Source organism: Mobula hypostoma, chromosome 23 (assembly GCF_963921235.1).
Source record: "Mobula hypostoma chromosome 23, sMobHyp1.1, whole genome shotgun sequence".
NCBI lineage: Eukaryota > Metazoa > Chordata > Chondrichthyes > Myliobatiformes > Myliobatidae > Mobula > Mobula hypostoma.
This window is the reverse complement of record NC_086119.1, coordinates 8,195,267-8,209,921: the sequence shown is the minus strand read 5'-3', so window position 1 is coordinate 8,209,921 and position 14,655 is coordinate 8,195,267. Positions and strand designations below refer to the sequence as shown.

Genomic DNA, 14,655 nt, shown 5'->3' with positions numbered 1-14,655 from the left:
TTCTTGACAGACATACAGAGCACATGGAAGAGCATGACTGTCCCATCAGCACAACAGTCATTGAGGGCAACAAGGTGGGTTTTGTATTTGTCTGAGTGTTGTGACATTGAGGTATTCTGCCAAATAGCTTCATCAGTCTAACCAAGGAAACACCCCGCAGGGCCACCTGAACAGTCTGTGTGGATTAGTGGATGACTGACTGCAGTCAAAGGTATTTTTGCTCAGAATACAAGACACAAAGCCATGACAGTTGAATTATCTGGAATATTCCTCATTTAACACAGCCAGAATCAGGTTCATCCCTTAACACTGGAGATAGATTAAACTATGCACAGTTTCCACACACAGCTTTATGCAGTCACACAGAAGTGTCTGTCATGTTGAAGGATACGCTGGGTATTTTTTTGTCTCCCCTTTTCAGGCCTCCAGTCACCTTGGATTCCTGTTAGATCTCCCATCCTTCAATTAAATCTACACAAAATTAGGGCAATTCATCTCAAGACTGCCTCTCTTTATACAGATGGGTGTAAATTAACATTAAAGGAAAAACATCAGGCCTGGAAATATTATCTAACTCCACAAATTTCCAGTTTGTTTCTCCAGGGTTGTTCAAGATTTTTTGTCATTTTTGCAGTACTGGCAAATGACACTTCAAGGATTGACGGTGGATATGCAATGGCAGGCATTTAAAGGTTGCATGGATGAACTACAACAATTGTTCATCCCAGTTTGGCAAAAGAATAAATCAAGGAAGGTAGTGCACCCGTGGCTGACAAGAGAAATTGGGGATAGTATCAATTCCAAAGAAGTAGCATACAAATTAGCCAGAGAAAGTGGCTCACCTGAGGACTGGGAGAAATTCAGAGTTCAGCAGAGGAGGACAAAGGGCTTAATTAGGAAGGGGAAAAAAGATTATGAGAGAAAACTGGCAGAGAACATAAAAACGGACTGTAAAAGCTTTTATAGATATGTAAAAAGGAAAAGACTGATAAAGACAAATGTAGGTCCCCTGCAAACAGAAACAGGTGAATTGATTATGGGGAGCAAGGACATGGCAGACCAATTGAATAATTACTTTGGTTCTGTCTTCACTAAGGAGGACATAAATAATCTTCCAGAAATAGTAAGGGACAGAGGGTCCAGTGAGATGGAGGAACTGAGCGAAATACATGTTAGTAGGGAAGTGGTGTTAGGTAAATTGAAGGGATTGAAGGCAGATAAATCCCCAGGGCCAGATGGTCTGCATCCCAGAGTGCTTAAGGAAGTGGCCCAAGAAATAGTGGATGCATTAGTGATAATTTTTCAAAACTCGTTAGATTCTGGACTAGTTCCTGAGGATTGGAGGGTGGCTAATGTAACCCCACTTTTTAAAAAAGGAGGGAGAGAGAGACCGGGGAATTATAGGCCGGTTAGCCTAACGTCGGTGGTGGGGAAACTGCTGGAGTCAGTTATCAAGGATGTGATAACAGCACATTTGGAAAGCGGTGAAATGATCGGACAAAGTCAGCATGGATTTGTGAAAGGAAAATCATGTCTGACGAATCTCATAGAATTTTTTGAGGATGTAACTAGTAGAGTGGATAGGGGAGAACCAGTGGATGTGGTATATTTGGATTTTCAAAAGGCTTTTGACAAGGTCCCACATAGGAGATTAGTGTGCAAACTTAAAGCACACGGTATTGGGGGTAAGGTATTGGTGTGGGTGGAGAATTGGTTAGCAGACAGGAAGCAAAGAGTGGGAATAAACGGGACCTTTTCAGAATGGCAGGCGGTGACTAGTGGGGTACCGCAAGGCTCAGTGCTGGGACCCCAGTTGTTTACAATATATATTAATGACTTGGATGAGGGAATTAAATGCAGCATCTCCAAGTTTGCGGATGACACGAAGCTGGGTGGCAGTGTTAGCAGTGAGGAGGATGCTAAGAGGATGCAGGGTGACTTGGATAGGTTGGGTGAGTGGGCAAACTCATGGCAGATGCAATTTAATGTGGATAAATGTGAAGTTATCCACTTTGGTGGCAAAAATAGGAAAACAGATTATTATCTGAATGGTGGCCGATTAGGAAAAGGGGAGGTGCAACGAGACCTGGGTGTCATTATACACCAGTCATTGAAAGTGGGCATGCAGGTACAGCAGGCGGTGAAAAAGGCGAACGGTATGCTGGCATTTATAGCGAGAGGATTCGAGTACAGGAGCAGGGAGGTACTACTGCAGTTGTACAAGGCCTTGGTGAGACCACACCTGGAGTATTGTGTGCAGTTTTGGTCCCCTAATCTGAGGAAAGACATCTTTGCCATAGAGGGAGTACAAAGAAGGTTCACCAGATTGATTCCTGGGATGGCAGGTCTTTCATATGAAGAAAGACTGGATGAACTGGGCTTGTACTCGTTGGAATTTAGAAGATTGAGGGGGGATCTGATTGAAACGTATAAGATCCTAAAGGGATTGGACAGGCTAGATGCAGGAAGATTGTTCCCGATGTTGGGGAGGTCTAGAACGAGGGGTCACAGTTTGAGGATAGAGGGGAAGCCTTTTAGGACCGAGGTTAGGAAAAACTTCTTCACACAGAGAGTGGTGAATCTGTGGAATTCTCTGCCACAGCAAACTGTTGAGGCCAGTTCATTAGCTATGTTTAAAAGGAAGTTAGATATGGCCCTTGTGGCTACAGGGGTCAGGGGGTATGGAGGGAAGGCTGGGTTCTGAGTTGGATGATCAGCCATGATCATAATAAATGGCGGTGCAGGCTCGAAGGGCCGAATGGCCTACTCCTGCACCTATTTTCTATGTTTCTATGTTTCTATGAGTGTAAAGGAGAACAAAATTATTGTTACTCTGGATTTAATGCAGTATTTTCAAAAACCACAGTAAGCATAAATAATAAAAACAAACTATAAATATAAATGCAAACCTATTAAACAGTGTACAAGTAACATTGGCTTGAATCATTAAAAACTAATCACTTAGCGTCTTTAATATTTGAAAGCTAGTTCTCTTGACTCTACACAATGTCCAATAACAAGGTCAAATCAGGCAGATTGGCAAATCAAAAGGCTGAGACTGCCACCACAAGACATTTAATGCTACTGCAAGTATTTGACACAAGAATGAGAAAATGGAATATTGACAATTCTATTAAAGAAAAATGTCTGCTGGTCCCATTCAAGATTTAATACAAATAACATATTTGATAACCAATGACATTTTATGGAGTGCAAAGGAAAGGGAGATTTTATTTTAAATCCTTGCCATAGAGGGAGTACAAAGAAGGTTCACCAGATTGATTCCTGGGATGGCAGGACTTTCATATGAAGAAAGACTGGATGAACTGGGCTTGTACTCGTTGGAATTTAGAAGATTGAGGGGGGATCTGATTGAAACGTATAAGATCCTAAAGGGATTGGACAGGCTAGATGCAGGAAGATTGTTCCCGATGTTGGGGAAGTCCAGAACGAGGGGCCACAGTTTGAGGATAGAGGGGAAGCCATTTAGGACTGAGATTAGGAAAAACTTCTTCACACAGAGAGTGGTGAATCTGTGGAATTCTCTGCCACAGGAAACAGTTGAGGCCAGTTCATTGGCTATATTTAAGAGGGAGTTAGATATGGCCCTTGTGGCTATGGGGGTCAGGGGGTATGGAGGGAAGGCTGGGGCGGGGTTCTGAGTTGGAGGATCAGCCATGATCATAATAACTGGCGGTGCAGGCTCGAAAGGCCGAATGGCCTACTCCTGCACCTATTTTCTATGTTTCTATGTAAAATATAAATAAGGAGTTTCTCAATGGAGGTATCAGTCTAACCAGGGAACCATCCCACAGGGCCTCCTAAATAATCTGTGTGGATTAATGGATGACCATGTGAATCAAAGGTGTTTTCCCTCAGAATATAAAACACAACTTTTTTTAGTCAGATAAGGTGGGAAAATCCCCAAAACTGGATGAGATTTATGCCACAAGAGATTAAGCGAAAGACCGCTTGAGCTCTTCCTGAGATTTTTTTTACACCCCTGCTGGCCACCGAGGTGCCAAAAGACTGGAATGGCAAAAGTGTCTCCCCACCCCACTTTTCAATAAGGGCAGCAGGGAGAAGCCTAGTGGTTACAGACCTGGGATCCTCTATTGTCTATACCAGGAAGATATTTGAAAAAGAATGAGGATGGGATTGATGATTATTTGGAAAGACAGACTTATTGGAGAAAGCCAGGATAGATCACATCTGACTACACTTCATTAGCTCCTCAAAAAGTTCATTAATGAGAACCAGTACCATAGGTACAGCTTCAGCAATGCCTTTGACAAGGTTCCATGTGGGGTGCTGGTCCAAAATCTGAGGGCCCTTAGTACCAGGTAAAGTTTGTAAATTAAATTAAATTGAGCATTATGGGTATGTGATGTTGGCACTGGGATGGGTGGCCACACTTCTGGGCTGCCCAGCATATTTAGTTGTTAATGCAAACAATGCACTTCACTGAATCTTGATGTACACAATAAATAAACACAGATCTTCATCCAACAGTGGGATGGCAGTAGAAGACAGAAAGATAGAAGGTTGTTTTAGTGATTGGAGGTCCATGACTAATGGTGTTTCATGGGGATGGGTGGTAGGGCCTTTGCTATATGTAATCTAAATGGACAATTTTGTTGTTGATGAAGGTACCCAACAGACCTGCTAGGAATTCTTGCAAAAGGTGTACAAGATACACAATTCAGGCTCCTGAACCAGAGTGGATAAATTCTCTCACCCCAACACTGCTGATTCCATAGCCTATAGATTTGCTTTCAAGGACTCCACAACTCAAGTTCTCACTGTTATTTTACATGTTTTGTTTTTCTTTTTGTATTTGCTCAACTTTGCACATTGGTTGTTCATACATCATGTGTAGTTTTTCCATTGATTTTATTGGTTTTCTTTGTATGTGCTGTGAATGCCACAAGGAACACATGTTGACATATCTACTTCAATAATAAATTTACTTGGAACAAATGAGAGTTGTTCCAGATGCAGAGGAATGTACAAGTTTTCTAACAGCACTTATGATCTCAATGTTTGCAGTTTGTCCAGTGGAACAAGTTCTCAGGAAAGCCGCTTTAATAGGCACATGTAATGTCAGAGAAATGTATGCAATATACATCCTGAAATTCTTTTTCTTCGTAAACACCCACGAAAACAGAGGAGTGCCCCAAAGAATGAATGACAGTTAAATGTTAGAACCCCAAACCCCATATTTTTTAAAAATATAACTAATCATATTTTCATGTTTGCAGAAGAGAAAGCAAAATCAGCAGAAGGTATTGTTCTTAAGTTAGTGGAGGATGAGAAGGATGAAGGAACTGTACCAAAAAGGATGCAGGAAACATTGGATCATCCCAGTGACTGTGAATGGTGCAGACTGCAAAAATCCTTCGAAGAAAATCCGAGGTAAGAGAATCATACAAGCCAATATCATTTGTTTCAATGCAATTATGACTTTAATTACCAATTCCACAAATAGATCAAGGATTTAACTAATTCTTAAACATTCTTCAGGATATTTTGTATTGATAAATAACTGCTTGGGATGCAACTTCATCAATCCTGAATAAGGTTAGAAAATCAAACACCTAAATTGGAATTTAGTTTCTTTGAAACATTAACATGAGAAAATTTATTTTGCCATTTTTCATATTACTTTGATGCACAACACCTTTTTCAGTCTATTTTATTACTTCATCTACCAAACCAGGTTACCTTACAAAGAAACAGTCAGCCATTCCCACATAGGATTTGCCTTGCTACAAAGCGAGACAGACAGGTTTTGCAATCAACTTTGTTCATACAATGTGAGCTGGTCACTTTTCACAGTATTCCATTGACTACAGGTTGCCTGGTTTACAAATGGGTTCTGTTTTGTTTTCAGACACAAATTGATGTCTGCAATACACAAATATATTTTGTGAAATCTTTGGGAAAGACACAAACATCACTTGATTTATTAACCATACCCTCCACAGCAAAGAAGACTGATAAGAGAGAACAAAAACTAAACATGGAGAGAGGAAACTGTCTTTCATGGAAACAAATGTATGTTCAATTTGTAAATTTAATATTGAGAGTTCATTCCTAACAGAGTCCTTAAGTGATATTCATAACCAGAGGGGCAGCCCATATTGATTTGTTTTAATGTTGGTCCTCCATTAAAATGAAGCATGAAAACATGGAACATGCATGCATTACCATTTTGTAACTTACTGGGGCAGAACAGGGCAAAACATCCATTTGCTTTACCCAATCTGTCTTAATCCAAACATCAAGAATGCCTTACACTGCACAAGTATGAATTTACCACTCCCTCTCCAGTCAGCCTTCTGGAATTTATGACAAGTTTTCACTGTCAAATTCTGCAAGATTACTGGAAGAACTGGAACTTTTCCAATTTATTCCACCCATTTAACCCATTAAATGCTTGGTCTGACACTGACTCCCTACTACTCACCAACTCCATTGTATTTTACAAAGAAAAAATCCTGACAGTATTTTCTTAAGAACCAGGGTATCAATTTCAGTAGCAATATACAAAGCTAATTTAATGTTATGCTTTTCCTTAGAGCTCATTCTACACTGGACAGCGTTTTGGAGATGATAGAATCTGCAGTTCAATCAAAAGAAGAAATAATCAAGAAATATGCACCCAGCGAAGAGGCCTTACGGTTAGAGCAGCAACAATATTTTCATTAACACTGACCCATCCTTGCAATGGGATTATATTTGTTCTGGGTACCAGCACAAAGCAGCAACCTAATTTACACTCCACATAATTTACTTTCCCGTCAAACATCTCAGAGATTCTATTGAGAGGATGGACGTTGCATTTAAACTATGTCCAAGAACTCCATTTCAAGTGCTCGAGTATTTGAATGAAGACTCAACCACTCAGAGGAAGAAACTTGATAGAATCCCAGTACAATATAGAGACTTTTAAAATTAAGCACTGCAGATTTTGTCATAAAAGAAAATGTTCCAGTTACTATGGCTCAATGACTACCTACATTTTCTTTAATGACACTAAATCGCTAATGCCAGCTAGTTTTACAATATTGGTGCCATATATAGAATTACTTTGGTATTTAGATTTTTGTTGGCTACATCTATAAATGATAACCAATACATTGAATGTTCACAGTAAGATCATGTATTAATTCCTTCATTGACAGTATGTTACAAAAGGCAGAATCTGGAAGCACTGGAAACCAAACCAACACCACAACTGCACAGGAAGAATCAACAGGAGACACAGGAAACAAAACATCAATTACAAGTAAGAACTGTTTAGAAAAACACTAAGCAGAAGAATCAATTTGGATAGCAATTCTTTCAAGAATTAAATACTTGAGGAAAGGTCTGGGCTTTTGTTTTAAACTTTCAGAAGCTCAACCAACTGAAGGCAGTGTTGGTTTTATAAATAGTAATGCATATATAGGATGGTTAGAAAAAAATTCATTACTCGTAGCTAACCCACATTATGAATAAAACAATCAATACAATGAATGTAGGATAATGTGACAATAGCTGGAAATCAAATGCCAGTTCTTCTGTGCAAGAAAAAGTTTAATCTGCAATAAGATTCAGATAGTGTATAACATCAGTAGTCTCTAAGACATGGTAGGTATATTCCTGACAGTGATCTTTTCTTTCTTTTTCAATCTTTTTATTAGTTTCAACAGCAAACACGTTACAAAAAGTACATATAATTGGGATTATGTTAATTAATAATTATTAAAGTTTACAGTCAGGTAGCACATAGTTAGAAACATCCCAAAATCATACAGACTAACAACAAAATATAAAAAGAGTATACATAAAATAAAATATCGTAAAAAAAGAAAAAGAAAAAAAAATCCCCTAAAAAAATATCTACCCAAACTAAAGAAAACTACGGAAAAAAAAAAGAAAAGAAAGGGCTATTATGATATCTCAGATAAAACCAATAGTGTCGCCACTTCCACTCCTCTAGAGTTCAGGGAGTTTTAGCAGAAGGGCATGCAGGGAGAAGCACCAATCACCACTAAAAATAAGACACCAACCTACTGAAGCTTTAAGAGTAGGACTACATATATACCAAGCCAGGGGTTCCCCTGAGAACCCCTGTACTAAACACCATGCAGCAGAGTAAAAAATTCTCAGCCAATCATCCAGCACACTATAGGAATAGATACGATAGTTAGGTAACCCTATAGATGATAGTAAAAACCACCGAATCACCAGTCTCCTTCCCCACGCATGTGACGTTTGTATACAAAAGGCCCAAAGCATTGAGGATCCTTACTGCCCATACCACAATCTCTTCGACACATTACCATCATAAAGCAGCATCAGGACTAGGACTGCCAGACTAGGTAACAGCTTCTGAGGCTCTGAGTAATAAATAAAGCTCATTATTTTCAGCAAGCTGTTTACCTGTCCTGTGCACTGCATGCATTTTGAATTCTATTTTATTAACCTTGTTGTGGTAATATTGTTTTATGTACTGTGTGATTTATTGTGGTTCAGAGTAACATTGTGTCATTTGGTTGTCTCAATGTACAGTCAGATGATAAGACTTCAAGTGGAGTGATTCCACCATCTCTAGCCATACTAATCCGATAATGGAAGCGGAAGCTACAAAAACATCCTCATCAGTAGCAAGGCCTAGCATGCAAACATGTTTGGCCAGAGATAAACTTGTGCTTTCACACATTACGTTACATGTACTTCCTTTTCACACAGTAACCTAGGCACTTACTATATATTCTTTCTCCTCCTTTGTTCTCTACAAATGCATTACCTCATTTCTGTTCAAACTCCACAAGTAAATTTGCTACCCACCTGACCCATCTATTAATAAATTTCCTGAAGTCTTGAATATCTTACCCCCACCCCCCCGACACTAAAAATCAATCTCACTGCCAATTTTCAAATGAGAAAATCTGCAGATGCTGGAAATCCAAAGCAACACACACACACAAAATACTGGAGGAACTCAGCATCTATGGAAGAGTACAGTCAATGTTTTGGGCCAAGACCCTTCAGCAGGATGTAGCCCTCCGATTACTTGAAGTTCTCACTGACCAACACCCTTTTAACAAATTATTACAATTCTTACATCCAGGTTGACAATTTCCCTAGGGATTCATTCTTGATTAATGTGCTAAATAGGACTTTATCAAATGCCTCATTAGCAAGCAATAGTCAATTCTTATTGTCATGGGGGGGGTAATAAGACACTATTTTACCCCAAGTGTATGGGGGAGATTAGGGATTCTTCCACAGATTGGTAACGATACATGCAGGTATCCAGTTCCAGCAACATGTTAAACACACTACCAAACTCGAGCTATTGATCAATTTATTGGGCAGGATTCATGGTGCCAAGATGTATCTGGACAGCCCATTTAGGGATGTGACCACTTGGCACAGTACAAGGCAAGAGGTCAGGGGAGAATTTCCCGTGGCCTTTTCCCTCTTTAGAAATTTTAGAGTAGATCACTCGTTAGAGGAAAATAGCAGTAGCTAAATTCATGGCACACCTGAAACTAGTGATCAGAGGGCAGAAAGATAAGAGGGCGAGAAGTGCAAAAGTCCAGAAAATGTGCAACTTTTACCAAACTTTTATCATCTTATCTACAGGTAGCACAGGTGAGAGTTCCAATAAAAAAGCAATTGAAAGAACAAACTGGACCCAGCCTCACAGGTATGGCTGTTACAGAATACCTTTTATCTCCATTCTTTTTGGCTTTGTAAGGTAAAGGCATTTGCAATCTGAAAATACAAGACTAAATTTTTCCGACTCAATTACCGGGTAGCTGCCTTAACAAAAATGTAGATCCCTACACCAAAAGCAAAACTACTCTTACTGTCAAGATTGAAAAAGATCTGCTCCTCAAACTTTGACTTAGTGCTCATACATAAAAAACTGCTAATGTAACAAATGTAATTGCTATATACAGTAGTGCAACAAGGTGCAATTCAAAAATAATCTTTCCATGTGGGAAAACATCTAGTGAAGTCTTTCAATACATTAAGTCAAATGAATAAACTTTAATCTAGTGAACTAGAAAGGAAGTGACAAACTGAAAAGTATTTTCTTGGCACAATTGTTGACTGGATTTAACTTAAGAGCATATTATCTCAAACAGTGAGAAGGACAGCATGTTGAAAAGGATGATAACTGGATCACCAACATTTTTATTTATTTTTCTTCTTGGTAGGATCATCATCTTGAAATAAAGCAACAATTGGATGTCAAATACCATGCGGAGAAATCTCAGCTCAACAGGATACAAGTACACAACATCCTTCAGAGTTCAAGGAGCTTGTAATTCTCTTAACCTTCTTGAAATGTTTCTTCAAACTGGATTTCAAAGCATAATAAATCAAATGGTGCACTGTAGTACTGGTACATGGTTTAAGACATTATGAATAGAATCAGAAGTTTGTTAGCCACTAAACAAGTTGCACATTACTATAAATGCAATAAAAATTTGCATCTGCTCTCTGCCAATATTAAAATGCATCCACAATTTGCAAAGATTGATATATTTTTCATCTTTTTGGTGATAGAGAGATTCAAAGATTCATTTTATTGTCAAAGTGTGCACATACAACTGATATTTGTCTATTCCAGATGGCCATTAAATACAGAAATGCCATGGATGTTGATGAAAGGATCCCCCCCCTCCAAAAGTGACAACAGTCCCAACCCCCTCACTCACAGAAAAACAAACAGTAGCACCAACTGCTACCCTCCTCCCCACAATTAACAGATCATCACCCATAGTAGTGAGGTTAAACATGTTGCTGGAACTGGATGCTTGCATGCATGGTTACCAAACTGTGGAAGAATCCCTAATCTTCCCCACACTTATTGACACACAAAACTCTTCTCAAAGTGTAGGTAATATTTCCTCTATCAAGAGATGTTCATACTTAACCAAACAATGGTTTTGGCACTGAAACATGGTAAATTACACTGGAACATTCCCAACCCCTGCAAAAAAAGTAATTTGAAATCATAATTCTAGTGAAGGCTAACATAAAACTTTCATATAGCAATCAGATTCTTCTATTAATCCCCCCCCTCCCCTTGGGTTTTTAACTGGACTGCTCTATATACAAACCTGCAAGTCGAAACAATTTTAAAACAAAGCAGTGCAAAGCTATGAATTGTTTTATTATCACATGGAATAGAACAGTGATATTAATATATTAACAGCAGTTCTTGTCCTACCTCAATATACTGTTTAATGAAATGTGTATGAATGTCATGCAGTACCAAGATTTTCCACTGTACCTCTGCATATTTGGCATCATAAACAACTAATATGCCAATAACAAGGCAGAAAAGCACTCAAGTACAGGGCAAATCATTTAATAGTATGTAGTCATTGTTAATGTCAGAAATAAGGGTATATTTTCACTGGAACCTGCTTCACCTCCATTTTCACAAAGGAAATATTCCAGTTTGATACTGCACTCTCCCATTCCCATTTGGTAGAATAATCTTCAAAACCCAAAATGGAATTAATTGGATCACAACCGAAAATGTTATAGATATGATCTAAGCATTGGGTTGACAGGAGTCACCAGGGCAAGCACTGACAGGCTTTCTTAACTCTCACCACTATATAGCTAACCCACCTTGGAGATACGCAAACAATGCAGTCAAACTGAAAGAATGCTCCATTCCCAGTGCAGCCATTTTTAACCACAAATAAAACAGCACAAAGCATTTTTGCAATCTCCACTTTATTCAACATAAAAAAACTGATGATCTATCTAAAGTGACAAAATATCCTTTCTTCATAAGTACATTGTTTAGCATTCTGTATACTTTATTATCAAAAGCAACACAAATTCAATAATGTTCCATCTGGAAAGAAATCATGGAATTGAAGCAGATCTTGGTCATTTTTCTGCTGTTTTCTTAAGATTTATTGAGACAATTTAATCTTTAGATCAGGTCCCATAATTATCTAGGCCACATTCAGCTGGTGGAGTTAAACTCATTGGGGATAGTGGGAAATCTAACAGAATGTAATAAAACTCCAGCAATCTGGCAGACTTGGGTCTTTGATGATCCCAGACTCCTGATCTCATTACTATCCAATCACAATTGATATATAGTAGTATGAAGCATTTTCCTGTAAACCTGTTGGTTTTTAAAGGAGCAGAAACACACATAATTCCAAACACTGGCTCCTGCTCAAACATAGCCATATCGCAACTCCAGTTCCTGGCCACACACTGGATGAATGTCAACCAGATGACTAACCTTCCGTATTTATGAACTATTAAATACAAGATTGGAATTTTATTATACATTTCATCAAATCATCAAAATTACTAGACAAAGTGCTTATTAAAACCACTATTTACTGATTTGTGACAGCTATACTCCTGTGTAGAAGATCAGCATACTCAGTTTGGTAGCCAGGGGATAAACTCTCCAAGGAAAAGACCATTTCCCTGAAAATTAGGCACAAAGGCAATAACTGAGATGTTTCTTAAATACAAACAATACAAATTTTAGGAACCATAAGCATTGAAAACCCAACAATTCATAAGTTTGTGATTCTGCTGCCAGACTAAAATATCCATTCGCTGTATTAAATGTCAAGTCCACCATACTTTGGAGACTAGCTCCCGAGGCACAGAGTTTACCCTACCAAAACTGCATCCAAAATCCTCAAGTTTTACTTCAAGTAGTAAAGCACCTCAACAGATTCTTGCACCTTATTTTCAGTCAGACATCCACAAATCTGCACTTGAATTCAGACAAGATCAAGTACAAATACTGCTTTGGTAGAAGGCTGGCAAATCTAGGAATGACACAGGGAGAGACGGACACGTCCTTTTTTGTCCAGTTGAATGAGTTCAAGAGCTTTAAGTGTTTTTATCTCTGCTTCAGTTGCCTTCATGTTGAGTTTCATCATCTGCATCACAGTCAGCGCAGAACTGAAAAGGTGAGAGAATAATGTAATAAAGTTGTCAACTAAAAGCCATACCTTCATTAAAAGATGTCATTTAATGCCTTCAAAATAAAGCGACACACACACAAAACTGCTGTTCCAGACAAATACTCTACATTTGAGCACCGGAATTTAATCATGAAGGTTTCAACTTCATTATTCTATCAGCCAAATACTCCTAGTCAAGTGCATTCTGGAGATATTTATTCCCAAATATAAATTAGATTAGATTCAACTTTATTGTCATTGTGCCAAGTACAGATACAAAGCCAATGAAATGCAGTTAGCATCTGACCAGAAATGCAAATATTGTCATTTACAAAATAACTGCAAATAAAAAGTGCTACAGCACACAAATATAAAAGTACTGAGACAGTACAATATGAGTGCAATACTGCCTAGCACTGTAACATGAAGTTCAGCAGGGTCACAGCCTCAGGGAAGAAGCTCTTCCTGTGCCTGCTGGTGCGGGAGCGGAGGCTCCATTACCAATTAAAGATTTTTATAATTAGATTTCAGGTTTTGAATTCTATTTTACTATATTGTTTCTTCCAACAGACAAGTGTGTGAATCCAAGGGAAAATACAATTCATTCCATTCTGCCAGTTTGGGAGAAGGAAAATGAGCAAAATTAGTACACACGGGAGACTACAAATAAAATTATTGGCCACATCTATTTGTATCCATTTTAGAATTGTAACTAAAAGATGAATACCTGGAAACTGAATGGCACTACTCTACATTTGTGTGCTGTGCTCAATTTGAAAGAAAAATAAAAATATTTAAATATTGGGCACTAAAATACCAAATATGATTTTGGTCAGGTCTTCAAAATTTGACTCACTAAAGCACAAAGGCTCTAGTCAAGCAGATTTTCACAGCACAAAAAACCTATTTCTGGTCATTACATACAGGGTAAAAATAAATAAGTCAATAAGCTTTCCCTTAATAAATTCATTCACCAACTGCCCAAAAAGCCCTGCACAGTAACACTCCTAGTCCCCACTCTCTCAAATCTTGCACAATCAGCATCTTTCCTTGCCCCAAACCCAATCACTTGCATCATCCAACCTGGAGCCCTGAATGTCAATTTACACTCCATGTCAACAGATTCATGCCCCAAACCACTCCTCCTCCCAATCTACACTGCAGCCCTTTCACTTACCCACTCAGAGCAAACCATATCACAGTCATTAAGACTCATTTGCCCTCTATCTTTTTGTATGTCCTGGAATGGCATACATCAACCAAATTCTAGCTTAAATTACTTGAACATAGTTGCTTTCACCATTTTCCCAAAAACTGACTTCAGACAAAAAGACATTGATTTCAGTATAATTTAAAGACATATAAATTAAGCTGGGCAGTGCATGCAGTCTTTAAATTATAATGACCTCATTACTACAAATTTAATTGGAGTAAAACTTAAGATTTTTTCTCCCAAGCAGTAAACTGCTGTAGAGGAAGAATGACAGCACAGAAATTAGACTGATTCTAATCACTAAACTAGGAGGAAAAGTTTAAGCCAATGCAAGATGGGCATTAGCAAGAGGGAACACATGACAATAGCTAACGTGACTGTGTTGATCATCAGACAATCCAATTCTCCTTGAATTCACTAAAATCTGGTACCAGCTGGGTTTATACCAACCAGAGATGATATAACCACTTCCTC

At 38.5% G+C, this 14,655-nt stretch overlaps 2 protein-coding genes across 4 annotated transcripts in view; one reads left to right on the top strand and one right to left on the bottom strand.

The window, feature by feature from the left end:
* The window catches only part of LOC134336733 (inactive serine/threonine-protein kinase TEX14-like), a 29,216-nt gene extending 18,564 nt beyond the window's left edge, over positions 1-10,652 (top strand). Inside the window, exons 8-12 of the mRNA XM_063031144.1 lie at positions 5,262-5,415; positions 6,582-6,683; positions 7,188-7,291; positions 9,640-9,703; positions 10,221-10,652. Coding sequence (XP_062887214.1) covers positions 5,262-5,415; positions 6,582-6,683; positions 7,188-7,291; positions 9,640-9,703; positions 10,221-10,239 — 443 coding nt within the window. The 3' untranslated portion in view covers positions 10,240-10,652. The remainder of the gene's footprint in view (positions 1-5,261; positions 5,416-6,581; positions 6,684-7,187; positions 7,292-9,639; positions 9,704-10,220) is intronic.
* A 1,030-nt stretch (positions 10,653-11,682) lies between these two features.
* LOC134337064 (spindle and kinetochore-associated protein 2-like) overlaps positions 11,683-14,655 on the bottom strand; it is a 32,979-nt gene continuing 30,006 nt past the window's right edge. For 2 of the 3 annotated variants that reach the window (XM_063031861.1, XM_063031860.1), the window contains one exon: positions 11,683-12,966. In XM_063031861.1, the coding sequence (XP_062887931.1) occupies positions 12,831-12,966 (136 nt within the window). In that variant the 3' untranslated portion in view covers positions 11,683-12,830. The remainder of the gene's footprint in view (positions 12,967-14,655) is intronic. The other variant, XM_063031862.1, reaches the window with a different exon arrangement.